Below are 26748 nucleotides of genomic sequence, written 5' to 3'. Positions count from 1 at the left end.
GTGACGTTTTCCAGTTATACTTGTCGTTCAGGGTTAGCCATATTTCATCTCTTGTTTTAAATGCCTCTTTGGGCGTATGCGTAACGAAAAATTTTCACAGACGTATTTTACAGAAGATCGTTTCTTCTCTTTACTTATTTATTTCGTATGTCTTTGAAAGATCCAGAAGTAACCAACAATAGTTTGTCACCTCCAACTACTGCGTGCAAGGAAGACAAACTAAAATTAACTTACGATCGAATAATAGTTATTTTGATCGTTGATTCAAGCCGATCAGTGGTGAGAGATATGCACCGTGTCGATTCAAGCTTTGGGGCTGAATGGTACAAAAATTAATAAAATAAAATTATTACAGTGAATTAACTTGGACAACGATAATGAGCACTTTTTCCGTCTTAAGCATAAAAATACAATTTCCTCGTATTTGACCACCCATTTTGGTTTCTCGTTGTTTTGTTAACTAGCCATTACAACATCTGCAGCTCTACGTAGAACCTGCTTTGAACATCTCGTTACTAATTTAAAACGTTTCAAATCATAGCGAACAAACGTAAAAACGTTATCTAAGAAAATATATTACCCTCCTTACCCGTATGTGCTCGAAAATTTTTCACTCGCCTAATTTTTGGCACTGAGAGCTGTCTACTTTATGAAAAAAGGACTATAAGCGCACCCGTTGATAAATTGCGAAGGTGTAAAGATTTTTATATCAAGGAAGGTAAATGGTTTATTGTTACCTACAGATGGCATAAGCATGTGACATTACGAGCTGGATCTGATCGAGAAAAAAGACTAGCATCATCCTTATGAAAATTTTGTATTTTAAATTGTTGTATTAGTGATAATGAATCTGCTACTGTCCCATACGGTATGGATCGGTACAGTTTTCTTTGGAAATAAATGTATCTCGCAGGTTTACGTATTTATATGCAAAAATCAAATACAAGGGTCGACTTGGTACTGTCAGTATCACTACGGAGGTTTATCAAACCAGCGGAAATACCCATTCACTTAAAAAAGTGTACTCGATTTGTTCATCCGTATTGCTGTTGCCAAGGTATTTTATTGTTTCTAGCGCAAAATTTTAAAATGCATTTTGCTTTACTGCGTCAGCTGTGTTAGACAACTTCCTGCTCTGGATCTTTTTGTGAAACACACATTTGGTAGCTACCCAATTTGAGAACGTATGTCTTTCCATTAGCATTGTTATACTCCTTACCGCTGTCACCCTCACGCTATTGTCGGCGCTAAAGTGACAGCAACATACTCCACACATCACAAATTCAAAGTTACCCTCTCTGCTATATCCAAAGCACGAGCTACTCCGCAGCAGAAATATAAGACACGGCTATATTTGTGTTTGCTATGTGCATGCCCTTCTGTTGCAAATATGAACATAAGTGAACGGCGATAGTAACTTGTTCGTTTTACTGAAAATAGTGACCAGCCTTTGTAGTAGGCACCTAAAACTGTCAGCTGTCAGGAACGAGATTATTTCCAGCAGAGCAGTGTAGTGCACGCCTCGATAAGCAAGGGAGAATACAAGCATGTATTCTCAGGGTAGATACCCTAACATACTTTGACCGGTTTGCCCCTGGGCACCGTAAAACATGCGGTGTTCCCATGGGGCGGGTAGTAACATTGGATTGGAGCTCTAATAGCTGATCAATAGAGCTAGTTAACGTCATCATGCATCTGTCGTTCAATAACACGGAATAATAACTAATGTATGTACAATCCCTGAACGAACGTCAATAAACAGTAAGAATAATAGTTACTCTCATTTTTTATAAGTTCCTGTGTTTACTAGGCATATCTTTTTATAATATCAGCTTAAATTAGCTGTATAAGTCTTATGAAACTTAATATCCATTCATTAATGTAAAATGGGGATTTAACGAGAATAAAATATGCAAGATGGTATTTTGACTAACTTTGAGTAGTATATCCTCTAAAAGATCAATGATATTATTAGCGATTTAAAACATCTACTTATGTTTATCTTGTTATGGGCTGTTGAGGTCAATAGCACATTATTCGAAGTTATTTGACGCAAAGCAATAAATTTGACTATTCATTTAATGTGGTTTTCCAAATTATATCCTTGCAGAAGCAAAACGGGAACATAATCTGAAACCACCGACGTTGACAAAGATAACGACATATCAAAAGAAAAACAGTTGAGATTAATCGGCATTTTAAGCTACTATATCATCATCATCATTGATCCCACATGTATGAATGTGATATACTGATTATTAGCGGAAGATGGTTTTTCTTCGAGGGGCTAACAACGATGGTGGCGGAGTGGGAGGAAGTGTAATAGGTCATAGCGGTACGACAACAAACACCGCCGGTAGCAACGCCGCTTCGTGGGGTAGCGGCGTGATGCGCTTGCTGAGGCGTCGGACCGTTCTTGGATTCATTTTTTGTGCGTCGCTTCTTTATTGCGTTGTCACTGTTTTACGAGACCAAAATGAAGCAGACCGCGTAAATCAATTCGGCTCTGATCACGGTCAGTTCAACAGGATGTCAGTCAATTTAATTGAAATGCTTTTAACCTATTTACTGGAAACTCAATAAGCTATACCATCCAATTTAACGCATTAACCAAGGTTTTTGAAATTCTAACTAGAACGGCGTTTGCTCTATGTGCGTTATTGACGGTTGAATTAATTAGACAACAGAAACTTTATGTTTTGAGACGCAGCAAAATACTTAAAAACCAGAAAACGTCAAATTTTCAGAAGCAAATTCTGGAAAAACTGGTGGCGCAGTTCCGCTTCCAGCACTCTCGTTTCGTTGGAATTCGAATACGTCAGTTGGAGATATAAATGTAGCAACGCAGAACCAGGAACAAAATCGCAATTCAATATCAGCATGTAAAAATACACTTCAAGTAAGCCCTATTTCATCATTTATTATTGCTAATCAATATACAGTCAAGTCATATTAATCGTAGCATTCTGAAATACCTGTAAAAACTTCTATATGTTTGTATAATTTAGGATTTTAAAATAATGCTTCCATAAAAATCTGGATTTTCATATTTTAAATCGTAGATTTATGTGTAACTGAAATTGTACTTCTATCTCTGTTGCAGCCCTAGAAAAATAGTAAAACTCACAAACACGAATGCTTCATTAATCATTTAAAGTACATACAAAAGGTTTCGTCCTACAGATGCATTCTACGTTTCCAAATAGTGAAGTCTGCTTACTTGTCTTGTTGGAAAAAATGTAATGTTACAAAAGTAATTAAAAAATAACCCATAAAATGACCATTTGAATTTACAAGCAACTAGTAATAAGTTACAATTAAAAGTACTAACCCATTTTTAAGTAACCATGGAATAATTGGATTCCTGTAAATACACACAGGTAACCCTAATATTTTGTGGGTACATAACTGCTCTGTAAATCGCGAATGGCTTTTAGTTTAATTGTATCATGTTATAAAATGTTGAAATTGTTTGGCGTTATCCGCAGTATGTTTACTTCTCAACATAAATGTCATCGAATCAGGCAACCGTTGGTTGTGGATTCAAGAAATTGCAAACGTTTCGATGTTATCTCGGATTAGAAAAACAACACGCGTTGCTTTCAAAATGTCGACGACCTTATGTAAATTTAGTAGATTTTTGTATTTGCACACAAAAGGCAATATTATATCGAAACTTTTTTTTTTAATTTATTGTTTTTAAAGGGTGCTGTTTGGGTGGCCGATGATCGAGGTTTTGTGTGCAATCGTTCTCTCCTACTTTCAAATGGATGCTGTGATAATTTTAATGGACTACTTGAAAGGTATGTAAATTATTTTTATCGAACTTCCGCGAAATCGCTTTAACATAGCAACCACGTAACGCCAGGATTGCTACCTTTAGTTTTGAGCTTATTAAACTGATCTAGATACAATGCATTTGAAATAAAGTACCTGATGATTTCATATAACAAAATAAAAAGTTTCAGTTTCATGATAATCAACTTCTTTCGATTTGACTAGGTACCCTTGCTGGAGTTGCACATCAGGATGTTGTTCATCGTATGAAATCTGTGTGTCCTGCTGTCTTCGTCCTCAGCAGCGTCCCCTATTGGAAAAAGTTCTAGGCAGGCTCGGACGTAGTCCCAAAGCTCTTCAGTTATTCGTGTTAGTCCGAACTCATTTTGACCTCTGTCTTGCAAAGTGTCGCACGTCGTCACGGAGTGTGCGAAATGAAAATACATATATTGATCCCGAAAATAAGTATTGCTTTGGGGAGGAGGAGGCACTAACAGATACGAATAAAAAAGCAATTGCTACAGGAGGATAAAGCAGCTTTCTGGGATAAGACTGTAGGACAAAGAAGGTAAACATTTAATGTTGATCCTGCTTCATACGTCTGGTTAGTAAATAGTCTTCCAGGCAGCACAACTGTGCTAGACAATAGTGGTTAAGAGGGACACAGAAATGGTTCATTTAATTTTCATTTAATTCATTTAATTTTTTCGGAGGTACAGTTAGAAGAGGCGTGTCTCAGCTTTTCATCATTTCACTTGCGTAATATGACACTCCCAAAGGCCGTTCTTATCAACAAACATGAACTTATCGTTAGCGAAAATAAAACTTATTTACGTCTGAAATGCCTGTCTAGAGTGAAAGAGTCATCCAGCCGAAGATGTCTGTGCACCAAACGTTTGATACTGTGCATAATAATGATCAATTAACTCTAAAATATTTAACTCAACCCTATGCTGTAAGACGAGCGAATGAAGTAACAAATGAAAGTATCTATATATTATTGTTGACGATGCTTAGTAGATCTGTATCTACATATGTATTATATTAATAATTTTCAAGTAATACAAAAAATTCGTATAGTAATGTATAAATACCCATTAATAGAGATAAGTGTAAAATCAAATATATTTCAAACAGGTATACTTCTGATATTGCTAGTAAATTAAAAGAAAATTATCTCCTATATAAAGTCTGACAGTTATTTAAATCTACTTGGATTGCCTTTATGGGGTTACAAGTCCTTAGAGATGTCACTGCGGTGACGATATCTTCCTACATCGTTTTCATTTTACTAATTACATTGTATCAAAAAAAGAAAACCTGATTTAGAATGATTAATATAACTCTACATAATATAATGGGGAATGGAATTGATCACGTACTGGCATAGGCAATAAAAAAACTAATGTCAAAGAGTAATATACAGGGCCTTCTGACCCTTGTTTTTCCTCACACCTTTTTATAACAGAAAGTAGAAAATTCAAAGACTTCTGTTGTACTATCTTGCCGCGTTCGCCGAATCCTGTGATTCGAAAACCACGGGTTATTGTTCCAAGGGGGATTTTTTTTACCATCAGGTGCTGTCTTCTACTTCTCTGCCTCTTAAGGAGGCAATAATTGATACGATGCGGTCTTTTCTTTATAGTTCTTTGGCAAGAGCAGACGATTCATGACCATTACACTTAAGATTTACTGATCTTAACTCCGGCGGGTGGCGATAAACCTAACAACTTTTGTAAAAAGTCAGTAGATGAAAATCTCTCGAGAAAGTATGACGAATTGTTTCTGGAGGCTACATCTGACTCGTCAAAAAATATAATTCTCTGAAACCAATGTCTCGCTTTTTAGCTTTTTGGTGACCTTCTGCCAAGACCTGTATAAGAAAACTGTTGAAAGAGCCATTGAAACCTACTAATGTCTCCCAGCGCCCTATTAAAACTGGATTTCAATGCGATTTTAATATGCTAGAGATAGATCAGAGACTACAGGCTCTACAATTAGGTATTTGATCACTTGTTCGCCACTTGAAAAGTTGTTATCCGTTTTACAACCCGTACTTTACAAGGCATATCTTAGGTCCAAAGTTACTTGACTCTTCAGCCAGACCTACGCAATCAATTATGGCGTTGCTTTGCCTAGCTGCACTACTATTCTCAGTGATGAATTTGGAACAAAAGCTGGTACCTCTAGACACTGGGATACTTTCTGATGAAAATGATAGATTGCGTAGTTTAAATAGTAAAGGTTTAACGATATGTGTCAGCGATCTGTAACACCCAGCAAGATGAGATAGATTCTAAAGAGTAGCATAAGGTATAAAACAAAGAAGTAACGACTTTGAATCAGGGGCAGCCAGTAGGACGGAAAAGTAAGGTTTGTACATTAAGCAAGACGCGTACATGTCGATGCTGGGTAGCAGTATATGAAATGGGCTAACATGACTTACTTTGTGAGAAAAGCCATAGACAGAAAGTCCAGCCGGTTTAGCTAAGGCTTTTGCAATAATCTATGTCCCCTAGATCGGGAAACTAGCAGAGTTAGGTAAGGCGGACAAGGGCCGCTTTTTATTTTCACTGGATTGTTTTTGGTCCCTTACGGCATTATACGCAATGGTAATGACAGAATAATGCAAGTTGAGTACGAGTATACAAAAGAGAATACTTCTTTATGCTGCTTTAACAACTGAACCAGTCAGAGGGATTATTCTAAAAGATACCTGCGAAGGGGTAAAGCCGTTAACAAATTAAAGCAGTACGGACGAGCTCTAGCTGCAACAACTTTTACTGGACATGCAGAAAGGCATTGAATAATTTCTTCCGTGATCGAGTAAAGTTTTGTTGCAGCTCCATCTGTACCTGTAACAACTGTATGTTCCATTCTTTCTCATACTGACGTGCCTTTTAGGGCTAAAATATAAAATGTTTAAAAATAAATGCAGTAAAAACTTGTTAAAAGTATCAGGTCTAGTTTCTGTCTTCCAAACTGATAAGCTATCAAAAAATATATATAAATAATAGGGTGAAGGATTTATGCCTTAATATACCTGAGTTTCTCTTTGTGTTTGATGACCTTGCAAAGTTTGTTTTTATCAATTTTAACCTTTCCATCAACCATTTTCCGACACCCACGGCGAAATTCAGCCTTTTCAAATGATGAAAGAGATTTATACAGTTCCATTGTAATTGGACGTAGCAACTCCTGCAATTAAATGACGAAAACGTCAATTATACTTAAAACCACGATACGTCTCATAATTTTTAGTTTTTAGTCCTATTTTATATCAGATCTGTAATACAAGTGTTCTCTTATAATTATAAATGCTGCAAAAAAATTGAAATCATATGATCATAACTTTTTCAATAAGTTCTTTTTTATTCTTTTAGGTCACTGAGTGTTCTTAAATTTTGGAAAGAATAAAGAAGACAGAAATTAATGCACCGTTTGCTGTTTTACTTTTTCGGTTTGTTTACCAGTAAGCATAAGCGGCACCAGTGTAAATATTTAGTGTAGTTCTATGGATGTACTCACGCTATTTGGCTATCGTCCACAGCTTTGATCAATCTTTTTTTACCTTATATGCTGATTTAATGACCTTAATAGAACGATACCCAAGGATGCGATAAACAGCCAGTTTTGGGAACAATGAAAAGTTTCTCTGAGAAACAATTATATAACCGTGCACACAAAAAGTCCCTCTCCCATGTCAGTAGTGAAAATGTAGAATAATGACAGGTAAAATAATGACAAGTTTGACTGTCTATTTGCAGTATGTATATTATATATATCTTTAGGTATTCCTTACCCTCGGTGCAGTCGCAAGAATGGCAGCATCCGATTTCCTTGCTACTAGACCTTTTAACATGAGCAGACGGAGATTAGACTCCACGTCTAGCAAACGACTCTTCTGAAGACGTACGCGCGGGCGGCGATGCCTTTGTGACGTAACGTTATTACCGTTATTATAATTATGTGTACTGCAATTCATATTTGACGTCCGTTTATTTTTGGTATTTTCGGTAGCTGCTTGAGTTGAAAAAGACACCGTAGAACTGTGGACCGGGAGTCCTTGAGTTGCTTTGGTCAAAGCCTGCTGCCATAATCACAAAGAAACGATGAAGACAGATTTAAGGTTTTTGTACAATCGCCTGAACGCACCTTCTGATATTGATAATAATAAAAATTAAATATAGGGCGTCTTGTATAATGCACAGCTTTTAGTCTATCAAGTCTTGGTATTATTATTAAAGCTATTGCGACAATATTTTTTTTCTATTAGTGTGTGGTATATTGGAATAAACCATGCAATTTTAGAAATTGTAAAATGTCTCATACGAAATATTGGATCCATTTATACTTTATCAGGAAAGGGCTGTCATTCAGTAGCTAAATAATCTTTTTTTATGCATTAAGCTCATAATGTGAAGCTATCGGAATGTTTTGCAACTGTGATTTTGCGGAAGGTTCTTATCCTCGTCAAGAATAATTATTTTAAGTGGTAGGATGCACCTATGTGGAAGTTAAACCACACAGAGTCACGTTTCTGATTCATTTTCCAGTGTCGCACATGATACATACCATAAGAAACATGCGTAACGTAAATTTCCTAACTCTAATGTCAGCTATGGTATTAGCGTAAGTACAATTGCCTAATTCTTTTCGTTAGAACGTGCTCAGTGTTGAAATACCGTTTCGCCAGGAACTTCAGCACCCGTTCTGGATAAAAAAAAAAGCATGGCCCAGTGCTTCGTCTGACAAAATGGTGATAATAAGAAATCTTAAATACGTATGTGCGTCAACAATTGGGGCCCTGATTGGTGACATAAATAATATACAATTGAACTAACTACATTCAGTAATCGAAGATATTTCACTTGCCACTATTAGTTTCGCTAAGATTTACTTAAAGCAGAATACCGCGAACGATAGGTTAATTTGTTTATCTTGCAAATAATCAACGACCTTGACTCTAAACTAACAAAATTTACCTCGGCCATAATTGCTTGAGGACTTCTACAATGTTTTTACCACAAATAACAACAGGACACTCGTATACAGCACGTAAATGAAAATCACACAGACATAGATGGGTAGAGTCAATTTATTCTTGACTTATAGCACCGGCACCGCTACATTGTTCGATTCGACACGTGCTTCGTCTCATTAACAGCCTTGGAAGTGAAACGTTTGAGCTGTTCCCTTTCCACTGAAAGAAGCGCATCAAAATCATAACATTCGAAATACCACATAGTAGAAACAGACATACATACATGAGGAGGCTCTTAAGAGATCGACTTCCTCAAAATTGTCGGAGCAACCGTTACCGCCGTTTTAGAAAAGTTTATGTTACGATTCGTGTAGGAAGACACACGGATATGAATCGCACAATTTAATAGAAATATCACGTTTATTCACGTTATGAAGTCGATTCAGGAGACAATGCATAAACCAGATGGGTAGCGTCACCGGTAGTTGTCCCTCGCGACCATCTTCTTACTGCTTACTACTCAAAATCTTGCTAATATAAAAAATGGTTTTCGCATTGTTCATACATACGGCCTTAAGAGTCGCTCGCTCCATCACTTAAAGCGGCTACTATGTGGTAGCGAGTATTGCACATGCGTAACACGAAGATAATAACAATGAACAAACTCTATCTAATCAACGACTCACACTTTGCAAATTATTACGAGATATATATATATATATATATCAGAACGAACATCACTTCTAAAGATATATTTTGCTGAAACTTTTGTACCCAAATATCCAGCTCAGCAGCGTTTCCAACCCGCGTGCAATTAAAACCTTCGATATAGTTGTTCGATTTACATATATATGTAAACTTCGCCTACTTTTGAATATAGGGCAAATAGCTATAACATCGTTTTTAAATACGATGGTGAAATAGGAGTAATTTGTTGTGATATCTTTATTTTCTGGACGCAAGTGTTGTCCAAAAAGGCAACCATTTTTTTCATGTGAACCTTTTGCAAGGAAGCGGTGTTCATCTATAAGTAACGGGCACTGACTCCTTTGCCGCCATTCCACGTTTGTAGCTGCCGATGCAGAAAACCTTGTTTTGACAGAAATATCCAATTGATATGATACCAGTGCGTGCTTGTCTATATGATCCCGACTGAAACAAGTAACATCCATTGTTGACCGGATTTTTCTCTTTGGGTGAGCAGTAATACCGTCTATTGAAGTGAGCATATTTAGAAGTCACTAAGAAACCCAAAAATTCTTATATCGAAACACAAATGAGTTTGCAAGAATATATAAGGGTAATTTAATGTACATACAAAAACGGAGTTTGTCTAAACTAAGTGGAATTGAATTAGCCCGGTGTTTGTATTCTAAATGAATTGTTTTTGACTTCACATGAAATTGACACTCCACTATTCTTATTAATTTTGTAACTGACGAAGTAATTTTGTTAAAGTACTTCTGAAATTATTACAATTTTCTACTTCTAAAGATAGAGGTTTCAAAAGGCAATTCGCTAGCTCGCATTCTCGTTCATCACATATATAACCTTGCATGATAATCATGTTATGTAATTTTATTTCATCAATTTTTAAGATACGCGGTAAGCTGCTGCTGTTCTCTGAAGTACCTGAAATTGCTGGCACAACACCACAGCAGGCTAATTTAGAGCATACTTTAAAGGGTTTAATTGAGACTAAAAAAAATCACGAATTCGAGCTTGAAATTATGTTTATTTATGTAGAATTGATTATATTTGACATAACGATCGTATACGCTGCTTAGAAGATATTATATCTAGATCAAGCGCAGGTTGAAAAATCATCCGTGACATTTTATGTCGATATACTTGAATGATGCACGTTAAACGAATATTACTGGCTTAAGGCAGTCCTATCCGGCGTTGCGTCTTGGTTGTGAGAAACAATCACAATTATTCTACGTACTGATCTAAAACTCAATATGAAATTTGCTGCTGTCTCTTGAAAACGTTCTGACAAAAACATCCGTTCTTATTGGTCTTACCACCATCATGATTGTCAACCGGTACAGTTCAAAGTTTTTGCATTGACAATGGCTACCGGCAGGACAGACAGCTTTGACGAGGTAGGGCGTACAAATCTTTAGTTTGGATAATGCCTACGAATGTCAAAAGGGCAGAAATACATAAATTCTAGTTTAATTATAACGACTTCTGGTTTGACCAGAAACATTTTCAGATAATCAATGTATTTTATAATAACGCTCATCTAGCCCCTTCCGCAGCGAGCTATATGTATTTTATTCAATTACTTTTCAGAGTCCTGCTACTTTGGAGAGTATAATATTGTATTCACTAAACACCAGAGGAATTTGCAGCTTATACATTTTTAGTGCATAAGCATGTATTTGTCGCCTGTTATGTTTTTATTAAAGCACGTATGTATAAGAGTTTGAAAAGTAGTGGCCTGCCTTTTTGCAAAAACTCAAATGTGCTAGTAACAGTGTCCTCTCTAGATATAAACAATGTATTATAAGAAATGTATTCAATAACTACTAATTATACGAAGTCGACGTAAAACTAGCACAGAGAAGAGTGATTTTTGTCTGCATAATGTTTTTCTTAGGCTATAAAGTTCAATTATCGCTCGCTATCTCCGCCTTATCGAGAATGGCTACATTTAGTAATTACGAAAAACATTGCAAATATGTATATTTTACTGAAAATTTTCGTATCAGTTAGGGAGAATCTTAGGCCAGTGGTTGGTTAAAGTGTGCGTAACCCTATCTCTAGCTCATGCATAACCGAATATATAGGTAGAGAAATGACCAAGGTTATTTCAAGGAAATGCAAATTTATAAAGAAGTGAGCTTGATATTAGCTCGTTAATTAGCATTAGTTAGCATTAATTCGTCGTTTACCACTGAAGAAACGTCTCCTTTAAATCTATCCTTCATTTAATCAAGGAAATCCTTTAGAGCTGGAAACTTCTAGGACTATAATTGGTTATGCTTTTAGTTTGTAGGCAAGATTCCTAATGAAACAGATGTGCGCAAATGTACGCTTTTTTTCAGTGAGATGATTTTCAGCTAGATAAATAAATAAACAGTTCTAATCTACATTCGTTTACATAAATTTTTTAATATACCCGTTTTTGTTTCTGGGTTGAACCCGCTCAGCGTTTATAACAGGGCTCTATAGAAATGAATACAGGGAGTGGCGGTAAGCTTGCCAAAAGGGTGCTTCGCATTGCGAGGCCGTTGGGAGGCCCATTTAGTGGGAGGGCCGCTTCAGGAGTGAAAACACTACAAGTCTTGATTAACAAGCCGCATGGAACCAGAACAGTCACTTCATATAAGGACAAATGGACGTGAGTGCCTGTTGTAGTAATCAGGTTGATTATCTTAATTATCTTTTACAGTATTCAGCTTGAATATTAGGGATGTTTCAAAGAATAAGCAAAGTAATCGAAATCTGTCCTGCGTCTCTTAAAATAGGAGCATTTAAATACGCACGTACAGCTAATGCGTTTATTCGTGTAATCTACCTTTACAACTACTTATTTGGATAATATTTGTATTTGTTTGGTATAAGCGCGTTCCGAAAGCATTCCAGCCAGTATAAGCATGAGTCTTAAGACTGTTCTCTACTAAAACACAGTGTATGTACTAAATAAAAATACAACTCGCCACGTTTTCGTTAGCTATAAATATTTAGTGAACGCTCGCTAGTAATCTCTGTATAAAATGATAAAAGAGGTACATTTGCATCACAATTAAAAGTAGAGCAACTTTCCGTAATGCTGTTATCGCAGGTGTCAGGAAATTCGTATACCTACACCATGTGGTTCACTGGCTGCCAAGTCCTGGGGACCAATAGATGGTGCACCTATTCTCGCTCTTCATGGATGGCAAGACAATGCCAACACCTTCGATCTACTGATCCCTCTGTTGAAACCTAAATTCAGGTGTATAGATAGAGAGATAACTTTTTTCCGTACAGTATATATGAAGTGCTTCGAATTATATGCCACGTCAGCATGTGAATTTGTGTTATTCTATTAAAGCCAAATCTATCAGAACACATGAAAATTTATCTTCCGGTGTAGTTACCCACCTTATTCAATTAGATTGACAGTTTTAGCTTAGAGATTGTGCTGAATCCAGGAAAAACTAAAGTTATCTAAAATTTAGAAATAGCTGACTTCGATGAGGTAGAAGCACTGTTTAGTGACCATAGCCTGGTTCTGAACTGGCGTTCAGACATAAATCAATTATTAAACATAAATATAGTACTTTGTGTTATCGACATTTTAGCGTCAGACCTATATAGTGATCGCAGTACGATTTATCTCAATTTCTTGTCAGCGCCGATACACTCGGATGTAACTATAACATTTCGGACGTATCAAATGAAGGGTCACGTACTTTTTGTTAACGAACTTAGCTCTTTTTTTTATGAAATATTTTTTTTTATTTGAATGTTAAATTTTGACTGTGCAGGTGTGAGGAAAACAGGATCACTACTATGCAACTTTTCCTAAATCCTCAACAACGATTGTTAGAAATATGAAACAACTTATTAAACAACATATAAGCAAATAATTTATTTTGAGGTCACTTATAAAGGATCACCTTAACAATAATATAAGTGCTTACCTACTTAAATAACTAAAGTTTACTATATTTTCTTGCTGGCTGTTAAAACAAGGATCATTGCGCTAGATTTTGTTGGTCATGGGTATTCGTCTCATCTTGCGCCAGGGCTTTATTACTCGCCAAATAACTTCATTATGGATGTGGAACGTACTGCAAACTACTTTGGTTGGGAACACTTCGCTATTATTGGTAAGTAGAAAACCTTCTTTTGTACTTCACTAAATCAAACTGTTTGTAATTCTACGTCAAAGTATTCGAGATAAATTAATTTCAAGAGCCAAGAAACCTCCGCTTAGTTTAACCAGAGCGTTGTCGTTTTAAAATAATCTTCTGTTTTGAGTAAACACATTTCGGCTGCAGAGCTGGCGTCTTCCATTTTAATGATAAGGTACGACTGGGCTTTTGGTACAGTAAAGTTTGGATTGCAATGCTAATTGTATACCCAAAAATGTGTTTGAAGTATACATGCAGCACGTCTCTGAGAATCAACAGCGAAGCATACTTGTAGGCGAATTATTCACATAAAATCATAACGGTACTCATGGTATATTTGTTTTGACAATGCTTTAAGAACAAATGTTATGTTAGTGTAACTAAGAGTCGTGGCGGCATTGAGCTATGAAGGAGCACAGAAAGTAAGATGTAAAACCGGTTTTAAAAATGCATTGCACTGTTAGCCAGCGAAAAATATATAAGAAAGTTGTACGTTTGTACATACCTATTTCTTGAAGGTACTTTGCACTGTGCCGCTTATTATATTTAATAATAAGTTACGAAGAATGCTGCCCACTGAAGATAGAATTTAAATAAATATATATATATATATAGACGTTCTTCTCTTCCATCGAAATCCCTCCGACCAACGAGCACTTTCGCGCAGTAACTGATCTCCCAAAAAAAACTACATTATGTATAAAAAAAACCGTGTCCATATGACATTATTATGGATCAGCTTAAATAGCAACAGCTGAGCTGGATGCACTGTCTAAGGCTGCAGATTTAAACAGGCAAATTTTCGAGTTACGTTCTAGCCCAGCACTCTCCAAAGAAACGGCAAATAATATTGCGATGAATTCACTGATAGTGGCCGACAAGTTAACAGTAATTTGTGTGAGACGTAACTACATCAGACACACATGCTCTTGGGTCCCATCAGCTGCATTGAAAGGTAACACAATTTATCAAAGTGGAATAGACAAATGCCAAATGTACAGATATCCAATGCAAATTATGTATTCATGTCTTTTGGGCTGCAATTATTGGCACTAAGGGTTTTAAATTAAAAAAAGGATTCGGAGAACAGGTTATTCAAGGCAACGTTTTTCTTAAAGAAATATATCACTACTATCAACCACTTATTAACTTTGTCAAATAGTCGTCAAAGGCATGAAAACGAATATAACAGCAATTATAATTATAGATGACCATATGCTGCAAAATGAGAGTTGCAATAACGAAAGTGGCAATTCTGAACAAAAATTTGCATACAATCATTGAGCATCCTAGCGGAGCGTTATAATATTAAAAAATTATTGTGAAGAAGTGAGAATAACTGGCTAAATGATTACTTGCCATTGCATTTTATGGCGATATTTGCGAGAATCTAGACCCTTAAAGAGTGAAATGCCAATATTTGTAAAAGGCTTACTCTTTATCCGATGTTCATTAAGTCGTTTGCCGTTGTATTGTAAAGATCTGTAAAAGCCCGCGTAGCGAATATTATATCATTTCTACTTAAACATAGGCCGGATGACCATCCAGTGTTGTTTGATACGAACAACTTGCAATTATCACTCGTACCTTTATTGTTCGTATCAATAACATGTGTCATAATATACACCAATAAAATTACCCGAGTAAACCGAGTCAAAACCAGCTCAACAGCAGTTTCTAACAAAAAAGAATGAAACAGTCACCACCTACTAAATTTCAGTGAATGGAATTTAAAAAAACCTGGCGTGTTTTTGTGTACCTTTAATTTTGTTTTTCTAAAGATTTAAATATTTTTTTTTATAGAACACCTGAGTAGTGAAATGGAACATCTGTTTTTCCGCTCTGATTTTTCTTCTTCAGGACATTCAATGGGTGGAGGTATCGGTCATATGTACTCGATGCTTTTCCCTGAACGACTTCGAACACTAATAACGATCGATGTGCCCCTCCCGGTAACGATGACAACTGACAAATTCGTTATGGGGACCGTATTCTCTACGCTCAACCTTATTCGCATCGAGAAGTTCGTTCTGCATTAATTATTAAGCATTTATATTATTACAACCACTCATTATTTGTGTTGATACTTCTCTGTCAGGCTGCTGTAGCGGCTAACTGGTCATAGAATCTAAAGAGCAGCTACTAGATTAAGCAACGTTTTTAAACTAAAAATTATGACCTGGTGATGTTCGATTTTAAGCTTTAGGAAAACTCGCGGGTATAACTGCAATTATGACCAATAAACTTTATATGGGTTAGGAAAGCCGTTCGCAGTTTAGAGAGGTTTACCTAAGTTTTGTTTACACGGAGCAGGCCTCCGATAAGGTGCATGGAAGGAGTCACCTTGATGCACTCAAAATGTTATCTTTATTCAAATGACACTTTGGAAGAGAACTTTGTGAAAGTAGCAACGGAAAATTCAGAAAGAATTGATTTTCTCCTGCGTGGTATAAGCGAGCTTGCTTCACTCTGACGCAATGTATTGCAAACCTGCGCTGTATAAGGTATAATATATCAGCAGTGATGAATAACCAAAGCAATAGCGGCATTAAGAAGTTTTCCCAAATCGGCCTGAAAAATGGAGAACAGGTCGCGAATTCCAGAATGCCAAAACCGTGATCAGGTAATAAGAAATTTTTCATGCATTTAGTACAGGTAGTGCAGCATGCAAATGTATTTGTCGTACGAAATGCACGAAACATATATCGTTTGAAACAAGAAAGAAATCGTTTTTAGCGCTTAACGTGCGATTTTTTACTGCTAAAGGATGCCATCGAAAAAATGATGGGCATAATGATGTTGCTACTTTTTGTGAAATCACTAGCTCGCTAGGCATAGAAACTGAAATCAGTGGTGGACAATAAAAACACGAACAGCTGACCATGCGCAACGAACGCTTGAGAAAGAAGATCGATGAAGTTGCGAAAACATTGATAGTCGCGTGGTAACTGCAAATCACACAGAAGTTTAGCTACGATGATGCAGCTGCTATAAAGATTAAAACGGGTAGCCAATCGCAATAACGAACGTTCAATTTTTAGTTTAGTAGCAGACAAAACAAGTTGAGTTGAGTGAAAACGATAACCGTGAAGATGCGGAAACTTTAGCAAAAAAACGTCGTTTTCTAAGTGTGTCAAATCGTTAAAACCACATTGCCCCGCCAGAGCACTGAGCGAATATTCTCTGCATATATCGGGCCTTTGAACCCGTGAATCTGCCCTGACACAACTCCTTAGGCGGTGCACACGCCATTATAATTGACATGATTAAATCGCATAATGTACACGAACGGCAACTGGGATTAAATACTCGAGAATGACGAAATGTGAGTACAGTCATCTGACTGGTTATGAACAACTCGCTGTGTCGTGCGTGAACTCCACCAGATACTCTACGAGGAACTGGGTTTCCACGAGCCCGACGATATGTGTAGATGTTTCAGATGTGGGAAAAATTGTGAAAGATACCATGCCGCTCGGTGCACTCTGATACGATCCCTAGGATATCTGGCAAATCTCTCAAACTGGTTTTGTAAATTAAACAAGGCTCATGTAATTCATATAACGCAAACTGTTTTAAGTTGTTCTATACACCCTCTCTAACATTTCGACATTGTGTCGTTTATCTGTATTTAAGAAGCTTATGTGAAGCTTTTGATTACTAGTGAAATTTCATTTCAATATAAGTCGACCGCAGCAAGGTAAAATGATTCCTTTGCGGGCAAAGGGTTTACACAGAGCAACGATAAATCTAACTGAAATAGTTCTTATTAAGAGTCTGTCCACTAATAAAACTGGATGCCATTAATTGTGTTACCGTTTTCGCTTACGCAAGTAGAATGTTATTATGAACTAGGTCGTGTTAAACGATGACATGTTATCTGCTGAATTATAGAAAAACGGTAAATTGCAATTTTCGGCGAAGCTCGCAGTGGTCAAATCGACGGAAGAATCCTAATTTCAATCTAAATTAATCAATTAGAAGATCGCATGTCTTCAATGCCCAAAAATAATATCGACTTAGTACTGCATGAAAAGCACGTGAAAGTAATCTGTTCTTTCTTCAATCGAGCAGGCTTAATACAAAGTCTAAAACAAAGTTTGTTACTGATTGACTGAGTTGACTCCTGCTAGAGGTTTCAACCAAGATGAAGTAATTAATAAACAGTTCCGGGTTGTATCTCCGGTACTGCCTTTTCTTAGGCGGCTGGCTCTTAGCGCGGGATGAAGTGCACTCACGTCTGGCTTCAAACCCAAACTGCCAGATGCCCCTCAGTTTAGTAGGTACACAAGTTAAAATTGTACCATTACGGGGACAATACCTTGTCCACGCAAAGTAAACTGAAATCATCAAACCTACCTTTCTCAGAGCAATAACAATGATTCCAACAACATTAGGCCGTCCACAAAGGGAATGTTTCTCACGCTCTTTTCCAATAATTCAACGAAAGATCGTAATGTCCTTGACGTTGTTTTTGCGGACGATCACTGGATAGATAATGTGACAATTTGCTTACCATTGCCTGTGTAGTGGTCATATTCACAAAGTTATGCAGCTTTGAACTTCAACATCTATCATTGTTGTTCCTGGATTTAAAGAGAAGCAGATACGATGCCATGACCCTTAATTGACTTACTACCGACTAGAATATTTTCTTCTCGATTTGGCGCGATGTGAAGAAAATGTGCGAATACTGCTGCGCTGTACCGTATTTGAACATTTTAGTAAGTTACATATCTACGAGAGCTCTAAATTCCGCATATCCATGACAAAATCCAACGATGATGGGGGGAAGATAGATGCTCACATCGAACGTCTGACCCGACATCTTGGAACAAAACGTAGTGATAAAGGCAGACTTCGCAAGAAGCTGCCTTGTACTCCACTCTTCGTCGATGTATTAAATGAGTTGGACATGGTTAACAATATTGACGCCTCGCCATTCATTGTACTTGCGAAAACTGGCAAACAAGAGGAGTTAAACTTTAGAAAAAGATTCTGCTTTTGGTTTTAAGGAAGGCGAACGTGTTATCTATAAATTTCTTCTTTCTTTCTGATTTTTCGACGCTAGCTTGAGGACGGTAGTCGTTAGCCTATTTCAGGATGCCATAGTTAAGCTGATCTATATAAAAAATTGCCTCTAGTCGCGAAAAACGTCTGTTTTCTTTTGATTCCTGTCACTTGGGTTGTGTGTGAACTCTCGCAAATTATAATCCCTATGTCCTCTACAGCAAAATAAACAGCCAGGGTATAATCTATAAAAAGCAATTCGCGTACCGACCAGAATATTCAGCGGTTATGCAGTAGCGGAGACATAAAACTCTTACGATAAACGACAGGAAAATTTTTGATTGTGTCTGTTTCGATTTACAAATAAAAATTTTACCAAATATCGACCAATACCAGAATCGACCGAATTAAATCGTAGGTAACGTGGTAACTAAAAAAGCATGGGATAGACTTACCTAGCGCGTAACCCATTCCTGCAACCAAACTCTAAACTCTAAGATAAACAGTTCCAATACGCAAATAGAACATACGCAGTTAACCTTCTACCGCACAAGGTATTACAAAAAGCCAATTAAATGAGCAAAATTCAGGATGATCCCAATAATGCCATGAGCCCATTGCACAAGTAGGAAGAGGCTCCAGCTATATGCAGAGGATAAGTAAATATAATTCATTATGTAAGGCCCCAGAAGTAAAGTTCTTGTGATCAGACAAGCAAACTGTATGAATAATCTGTTTGCCTGATCCTTTTTCTTCGACCTGTTTTCTTTCTGTGAGAAGGCGATGGGTACGTCTCGTGTCCTAATCGATCGAATAGAATCTAATGATGGCATTTGATGGCCTAGGTTTAGATTTACATAATTCAGTTAACCAAACCTTACCAGGCGGGGACGATTTGTTCGGTAAAAGATTTGGAAGATTTGGAACCATAAGGGTAAAAATCTTGGAATGTTACTATGGCTGATACAGTAGCCCTGAACCTAGTAAACCTAGTATTATTTAAGTTAGGGTCACATGGCCTCCGCAATAAGAACATTCGAAGCTTTTGGCCGCAGGGAAACAGACGATGTATTATTTTAGTATAAATTATAGTAAACATATACTAAACTATTTAATATCTTTATTATCTTTAGTTATCCTTGCTAGTTTAAATCCTTACTAGTTAACTATTTAATTAAATAAAATTCAATAGAAAATAATTTGAGGTATTTTGACAATGAGTTCTTCTACAATCCGAATTCATTTGATTCATACAATAATCCCAACTTTAGGAAGGTATTAAATGGATCGCGGACTTCATTTCGCATTTTTTACCGTTGCAAAGTTTTAACGATAGGTCGACCCTGTCCAACCTAATCCGTTATTCTTTAAATATTACGAATCCGTTCATCCTAAATGAGCAGTTTTTTCCGCACCACACTTAGCCTATTCAATAATAAAATTTGACTGCAGACATAAATCTTGACACTTTTTCAGTTGCAATTCTTATGAGATCCTGCAGCACCACCTCCGTGGCTTCGTTGTAGCTATTTCGTTACGTCAAATCTTCGATTCACCAATATTTTAGTAGAATTGAATTGTTCGAAAAATCCTTCTGCTATTATAACATCAGAGTTATTATCATTATCACATTTAATTCGTATCGTACTCAAGCTGAAAAAAGCCTATTGTATTAATTGTGTTGTCTTATTGCGACTATTTGGTTACAGCGATCAAATCTCTTTGATTTACTCAGTTTCTTGCTTTGTGTCAGTAATCCTCTTATCTTTAAGGAGTTATGTCCTATATTTCTATTCAGCTAATTGGTTGCCCTACTGGAACGAATGTTTCAGTAACTAAATACTGAAAAAAAAAACAACTTCTCAATATCAACCTTTAAATCCCAACTGTTGTGGAGAAAATCGTTGCCAATGGCAGTTTTTCCCAAATTTGCAATACGGTCTGGCTGTCTGTCAGAGAAAAGTCCACCCTCTAGGAAGAAGGATTCATCCAATTAGCCCCATCTTACTTGCAGCCCTTCCATGATGAAACTAGCGATCCAGCAAATCTAGGGGATCCATTTTGGTTGAGCAAACAAGCAGACAGACAAACAAACAAACAGAATAGAGTTTTATTAATGTGTATATATATATTGATATGTATTAAATAGTTAAATATAGTAAATTCACTAAATGCAAGGTTTTAAATATCGTATAATTTATTTTTTTAATGTTGTTGTGATACATACTCTTTACTATGGTATGTAAAGGTATATTAAATAAATGACGGGTTTTGTTTGTTATTTATTTGTTATTAAATTACCTCTATTACAGGGAATATTTTGGCAAAAAGCCTTTCGTTTATTCGACTCAGGAAATTATCCAAAAGCATATGGCAACGACTAAAGACGCGTATACAAAGGAAGCGGTGGAAATTCTAATGCGAAGAGGCTGTACTCAAGTGGGGCCTGATCAGTTTGCAATCAATCGAGATCGTCGTATTAAATATATGTTCTGGAATTCATTTGATGTGACCACTGCCGAGGAATTGGCTGCCAGATATAAGAACGCACTACTTGCTATAAGGTAGGCGTTAAGTTCCAACGTAGCTATTATAAAGAGGTATGAAAGAAGCGTGCGGAAACTATTACATTAAATTATTACATTAAGTTCGTTTTATACGAAAAATACGTTTTTGTATCACGCCGGTGTTGTGTTTTCGATCGCTTATAATACCATTAAGCAAATAATGGAACGGGAAGAACGGCCTGATTAGCTAATATACTTCTCTGAGTGCGTGTCCATGATAACAATGAACATGCTGTCATCGTTGCTTGAATTTTTACCTATTAGAGACACCTAAGCTAAATCCGGCAAGGTTCATTCTGGTTAGACTTTTAGTAAGGCAGTCCATAATGCTATGCCAAAGAGGTAACCCCGAGGAGAAAGGTAGCCGAATACACTAAAAAACATTTATAATAAATTTAGGAATAGATAAGATATTAGTGTTTTCAAAAAAAAACGAACAAATAATGCTAATCTTGCCCGCTGTCTGCACTCTGAGCCTGTTTTACTATTTACTAAACTAATTAAACTCCTTCATACCATATCCGGCCTATATAAACTGTAATATACAACAATAGTAATTTTTATTGCAATTACCCTATGCTACTTAACCCGTTAGCCTTCTGCCTTTTTTTTTTCATTAGCCTGTTCTAACATTCATTTGTTCAGACAAATAATTACACTTAGTCTAACATAGATAATCACTCAGTTGCAGACCTTCACTACTAAATGATCTCGTTAACGCACTGCATGTATTCCGCAACCTGAAGAGACAACTGAACTCGACTTTGGAATTGCCAGTGTAAACCTAAACAAATTTTATTCTATTTGCACATAAAAGTAAACCTTTGGCCGAGGACGCCGTGTTAATCTAGGACCTTACCTGATTCCACCTTGTATTCTTCTGCAGTTTCGGGCCCCTCATTTGAAGCTTATTTAAATCTCTATAGTTTGTTTCATTTATTCCGTTTTTCCGCTTTAATCACTTCCCAAAAAACAAACAACCTTACAGTATCGATCTTTAAGATATCCTCAATGGCTGTCGTGCAAGTCGCTAAGAAAGGCTTATCTCATAATAGTTAAAACTCAATAAGGAAAATGGCACAAAAGCTCGCAAAAATAATAGAAAAAGCAATAGAATAAAAACTTGTTATTGGTGCTATATCTTTTTATCCGAAGCTTTTACTTACATAATAAATAACACATATAAAATAAATAATACAAGTTTAAAATATAATATTTTGGTCGAAACTTCTCACCGTCGAATTTATGCTTTAAATAGTAAAATACAGCTTTATTTTACTGTACAGTATTATGCTGGATCAAACGATATTCTGCAGCAATCGATTAATAACTAACAGAGATGATATAGCAAAAATAGGGATATCGGTTGAGTATGTTGCTGATTGTGTACAACTTAGAGAGTGTTTGCTTGCACATTATATACTAAACCATAGCTATTTTAATTTGTGGAAAATTGAAGTAACATTGAAGTAAGTTAGGAAACTCTGTATCTAAAGATAGCAACGGCTCCTTTAAATTTTATATTACAAAATCACTAAGACTTTTCAGAAATTTCCATTTTTATTAAAGATGATCGCACCTTAAATAAGCATTCTTATCATATATATGTTACCATATATTTCGTACCTTAAAATTCATCAGAACGAGTTTCTTTGGGAAGTACATTAGAAATCTTTATAAGCACATTAACGCTAGTCTTCTCGATCAACTACTATTCAGATTAGCTCGTGTGACAAAGACACCGTTTCAAAGCACAAGCAAATAGTCAAAGGTTTCATATGTATAATAGGATCGTCAAATATTTAAAAAACAAAGAATTTTGCGGGAATTCTACAGCTTCATAGTAGGCAATATGTAAATGAGACTCTGCCTGAAATTGCCGTGTTCAGACAACTAAGGACCTGAACCCAAATAAAACTCCTAGTTTGTAGTAGCAGTTTTGTTCATATCGTTGTGCATTGAGCCTGGGTAAACCACAAACCAACATCAACAAAACAACATGGGCGAGTGCATTGTTCGACATAGATCGCCCAATACCTGAAAGTTGTAAACAAATAAACCCAAACGGCAAGCGTCCTGATTTGCAATAATATCGACCCGAAAGCTGAAGATCAAAGCCTGATCTCCTAGCATTAGTTCGCATATGGCAAAGTTCCTACCGTCCTCTATTTCTAAACGAATGCTCTCAGTAACGACACTCCTTCTGCTTATGAATGTCTTGAGGACGTATTAGGTGGCACCCTGTTTTTCTCCTATTTATTCTATTTAGCTGAATAATAATAATATATTATTATTGTTTTAGATTTACAATATATAGTAGTATCATTTTTGTTAATTTGCGCAAGAAAAGGTCCCTGGTTTATTACTCTTTACTAATGCTAAGACTAACCGTTAAACATTTCTAGCTTTATGTCTGACAAGGACTAACCCTTCTAAAAATATGGCATCAGCCCTATCATCAGCCTGAAGTGGTTGAATTCTAGTACTAAATGCAACCGAAACCGAATGCTTCCATTCGTTCCCTGTATACGATTTTAGTAACATTTTCTTCTTAAAAATCTACAAATTATCTTACCTTTCTTAGCTTGCTTCCGGTGTTGACTTCATAATGAATCCTACGTAGTTTGTGCACACTACGTTACAGTGTCTTAAGTTTACCACTGAACTACATTTTTTCGACCTTAAAAATAATTGATACTAGTTTTGTGCTCTTTCCTTTGGTAACTATGTGTCAAGGGCACTAGCCCTAAAAAATCTCAATAAATAAAACATCGCGTGGCAGCCAAGTGAATCAGCGCATCGCTTTTAAAAGGGATCCTGGATAATTTCTAATACTGGGCCTGTATATTATGTCGGCAGAATGTTTAAACATTGCTTTTACCAAGCACACACATCAGGCTGTTTTAGCACCTTTTACAAAGCTGCAGGCAGTGATCCCTCTGTTTTTTTTATCTTTTACTCTTTATTAGTAGTCTCACCTCCGCCACGTACCTGTACAGCTATGGGTGGATAGATATCGCCCTGTTATTAAGACAGAAGTACTTTTGTGCGTTGATACGCATTTTCATTTGAATGTATTATACGCATAGAGTCGATAGCTGAATCGAGTGTACCATACCAAAGTTCACTCAATCCAGCTTACGGCTATATGCGTACATCGTGGGAGGTCTGTTGTTACCTATCATTTGTTGCATCAACTAAGTTGCAAGTAAGAATAGATCGTGATTTCTTTCGCGAAGTTCTTTGCAGAAATGTATGCACATGTGCGTTTAACGACGATAAGGACAAAGCAGCTCCGTTAAATATTATTTACTTGTTATTTTCTTTTTCGTATTGGAATTGGACACTTTCCGATGCTTTAGAAAATGCAACACTTTGACCCAGAATAACACTACACTGTCACCACATCTTATAATGTCGGGACCATTTGGGTCTTACCACTTGATCTGCGCAAAAACGAAAGAATTTATATTTATTTATTAAAATCATTTTATATCAAAGTTTACGAGGATTTTTGCATTATTTGTGTACTTGCAATTTTTCTGAATCTATCGTTATCCGCGTGATGTCTTCTCGTCAAGTCAAACTTAGAAACGCGAAGATCATAAAAACTTTTTTGACACATTTTGGAAATACCCGGCATATATATGTGTGTATATATCTATGTATAAGAAACATAACTAGATTTAAATAGTAGAATAAAATAGGATAATTAGCCAATTACAGCACAAGGAATGTGAGGAAATTAGAAGGTACACAACAATAGTCATTAGAAATTGAAATACTATTTTCAGAACATTAAAAACCTTAATATTGCTTCAGGAAAGTTCGTGCATCTTAAGTAAGTAAATAATTAAAATTGGACAAAAAACATTAGAGCTCCCTTTAGGTTCGTAAAAGCCACAGTTTAAAGGTAAATCATCTTAATTAATGGAGTGCAGTTATATTTACACTTCTTGGGTATAGCCGCAGACATGTAGATGTGGCTTGCCACTGGTGGCGGGATGCTTATAGCGTGCTTACTAACAATCTCAGTCCAATATATAGGACGCTACAGTTACCATGTGTTCACTTTGAAGATATCTAGAAAAACGATGATAACTTTCAGGATCTCCTCAATGCGTACCGCTGTCATCAGTCGTTCTAATCATTGCACGACCAAATCTGTAGCACCTCTTCTCGCTAACACATCTAGTAGGCATGCCTCCGTCTATCACTCACCATAAGTCTGGATAAGGTCATCATAAGATATATTCCAAGTGACACCAGGCCACTCCCGTCCGTTAAGCGACTAAATCGATAAATAACAAAAAATACTTGATATCAATGTAAACGTGAAGTATTTATACCGTAAATTACGAGGGAAAAAGGTTTTCTTGCTAATACTAATGTTATATAATTAAGCGTAAATACAAAAGATATTCTTCTGTAATTTATGCTCTTATTGAATGGAGTGGACACATGGAGCGTATGCCATAAATGGGCATATAGTTTTTAAATCTTCATTCGATTTAGATTAACCGTGGCCCGAAGTAGCTGTTGAAAATTAAACAATCAAAAACTGTCAGGTAACCTCAGATCATTGCAATTACAGGTGCCTACCAATGCGGTTTCCTCGGCAGGCTTATCACAGAATACAGGCAATTTATCGGAAGAACTGTTTGCACTACCAGTACAATGAGGTTGAAGGTCTTCATCATATCCATATGACCGACCCGCAAAAAATAGCACCGATTATTAACGATTTTCTTGATAACTGCCCATATTAGCACAAACCAATAGCCAGGAATTGCAAGTTGTTACGGATCTGTTAAACCCATTTCAAATAATTATATATGCATACATGCTCCTCCTTCTTGTCCAAATATGAAGTCATGAACGTGTGAAGCATGTTTCTCAGTACTCTGCCCAATAAAAGAATCTGTTTGTCTACATTTTATGTTACAAGTACTGCAACTCGAACAAAGATAGACATTTTAAAGACTCCTAAACTTAGGTTAACTCTTATAAATACAGCAATTACTTTAAATTTGTTTTTGAAATCAGTTCATTAGAATTGTTATCGTTATGCCGTATTAGCAATAGCCATATAGTAAGAAATTCATAGAACTTCTTCAATTTTGTTTCCCAAATTTTCTGAGTCCTTCATGAGAGGCTGTTGAGAAAGAGTGCCTCATGATAGCCTACGTGGACTTCTGCCAAAAGTATCACTATCTACGTTGTCTTTCTTGGCCACACGGCAGAAGGGCGCGAATTTCAAATGCAAGCCATTGAAGAAATTAAGAATACTTTATTTATTTATTTGAATTTACTTTTCTATTTATTTAATACACTGATGTTACTACAATTATTGGTCAATTCATGCACAAAGAGACGACAATTGTTGCTTTTTAATATATGATTTCAGAAAGTCGAAAAGAGCCATCTGTAGTATTACTGCTGCGTAATTAAGCTAGTAAACCCACAGTGGATTGGATGATTTTAGTTAAATACTTATTTGCATTATCTTATAACATATTTGATAAACAAAACAATAAAATAAATTAAGTTAAAACAA

The 26748-nt window shown here is 36.3% G+C and overlaps 3 protein-coding genes across 9 annotated transcripts in view; 2 read left to right on the top strand and 1 right to left on the bottom strand.

Annotated features, from left to right (window-relative positions):
• The window catches only part of LOC111254989 (uncharacterized), a 28490-nt gene extending 19504 nt beyond the window's left edge, over positions 1 to 8986 (bottom strand). The window contains exons 1-3 of one of the 3 annotated variants that reach the window (XM_086974410.1): positions 8763 to 8986; positions 7580 to 7867; positions 6821 to 6975 (exon numbers count right to left, since the gene is read on the bottom strand). In XM_086974410.1, coding sequence (XP_086830536.1) covers positions 6821 to 6975; positions 7580 to 7867; positions 8763 to 8771 — 452 coding nt within the window. In that variant the 5' untranslated portion in view covers positions 8772 to 8986. The remainder of the gene's footprint in view (positions 1 to 6820; positions 6976 to 7579; positions 7868 to 8762) is intronic. The other 2 variants (XM_022816538.2, XM_086974409.1) reach the window with 2 other exon arrangements.
• On the top strand, positions 1296 to 6734 carry LOC111254993 (SREBP regulating gene protein). Of its 2 annotated transcripts, none has more exons than XM_022816545.2 (5): positions 1296 to 1727; positions 2111 to 2515; positions 2748 to 2899; positions 3706 to 3803; positions 4003 to 6734. In XM_022816545.2, exons 2-5 carry the CDS (start codon positions 2269 to 2271, stop codon positions 4307 to 4309), a joined length of 804 nt encoding a protein of 267 aa, XP_022672280.1. In that variant the 5' UTR covers positions 1296 to 1727; positions 2111 to 2268; the 3' UTR covers positions 4310 to 6734. The 2 variants fall into 2 exon arrangements, with proteins under 2 accessions (XP_022672280.1, XP_022672281.1); XM_022816546.2 differs by having other exon boundaries at positions 1296 to 1761.
• Positions 4205 to 26748, top strand: LOC111254992 (serine hydrolase-like protein 2). Of its 4 annotated transcripts, none has more exons than XM_022816542.2 (7): positions 4205 to 4345; positions 11923 to 12113; positions 12558 to 12710; positions 13454 to 13590; positions 15475 to 15637; positions 20937 to 21188; positions 25786 to 26748. In XM_022816542.2, the coding sequence occupies exons 2-7, from the start codon at positions 11947 to 11949 to the stop codon at positions 25958 to 25960; spliced, it is 1047 nt and encodes a 348-aa protein (XP_022672277.1). In that variant the 5' UTR covers positions 4205 to 4345; positions 11923 to 11946; the 3' UTR covers positions 25961 to 26748. The 4 variants fall into 4 exon arrangements, with proteins under 4 accessions (XP_022672277.1, XP_022672278.1, XP_022672276.1 ...); XM_022816543.2 differs by lacking the exons at positions 4205 to 4345; positions 25786 to 26748 and adding exons at positions 9750 to 9957; positions 21877 to 22333; XM_022816541.2 differs by lacking the exon at positions 4205 to 4345 and adding an exon at positions 9780 to 9982.

Source organism: Varroa destructor, unplaced genomic scaffold (genome assembly GCF_002443255.2).
Source record: "Varroa destructor unplaced genomic scaffold, Vdes_3.0 BEIS01000007.1, whole genome shotgun sequence".
NCBI classification, from domain to species: domain Eukaryota; kingdom Metazoa; phylum Arthropoda; class Arachnida; order Mesostigmata; family Varroidae; genus Varroa; species Varroa destructor.
Note: the sequence above shows the minus strand (reverse complement) of the source record. Positions and strands in the feature narration are given on the sequence as shown.

What these genes read in the sequence shown, in the direction of transcription:
- LOC111254993 (XM_022816545.2), top strand. Translation starts at nt 2,269, where the DNA reads ATGGTTTTTCTTCGAGGGGCTAACAACGATGGTGGCGGAGTGGGAGGA. An exon ending in TCAATTCGGCTCTGATCACG is followed by an intron (nt 2,516 to 2,747) that starts GTCAGTTCAACA and finishes TCAAATTTTCAG; the next exon opens with AAGCAAATTCTGGAAAAACT. An exon ending in TTTAATGGACTACTTGAAAG is followed by an intron (nt 3,804 to 4,002) that starts GTATGTAAATTA and finishes CGATTTGACTAG; the next exon opens with GTACCCTTGCTGGAGTTGCA.
- LOC111254992 (XM_022816542.2), top strand. Translation starts at nt 11,947, where the DNA reads ATGAATACAGGGAGTGGCGGTAAGCTTGCCAAAAGGGTGCTTCGCATT. An exon ending in CTGTTGAAACCTAAATTCAG is followed by an intron (nt 12,711 to 13,453) that starts GTGTATAGATAG and finishes TGTTAAAACAAG; the next exon opens with GATCATTGCGCTAGATTTTG. An exon ending in GGAACACTTCGCTATTATTG is followed by an intron (nt 13,591 to 15,474) that starts GTAAGTAGAAAA and finishes TTTCTTCTTCAG; the next exon opens with GACATTCAATGGGTGGAGGT.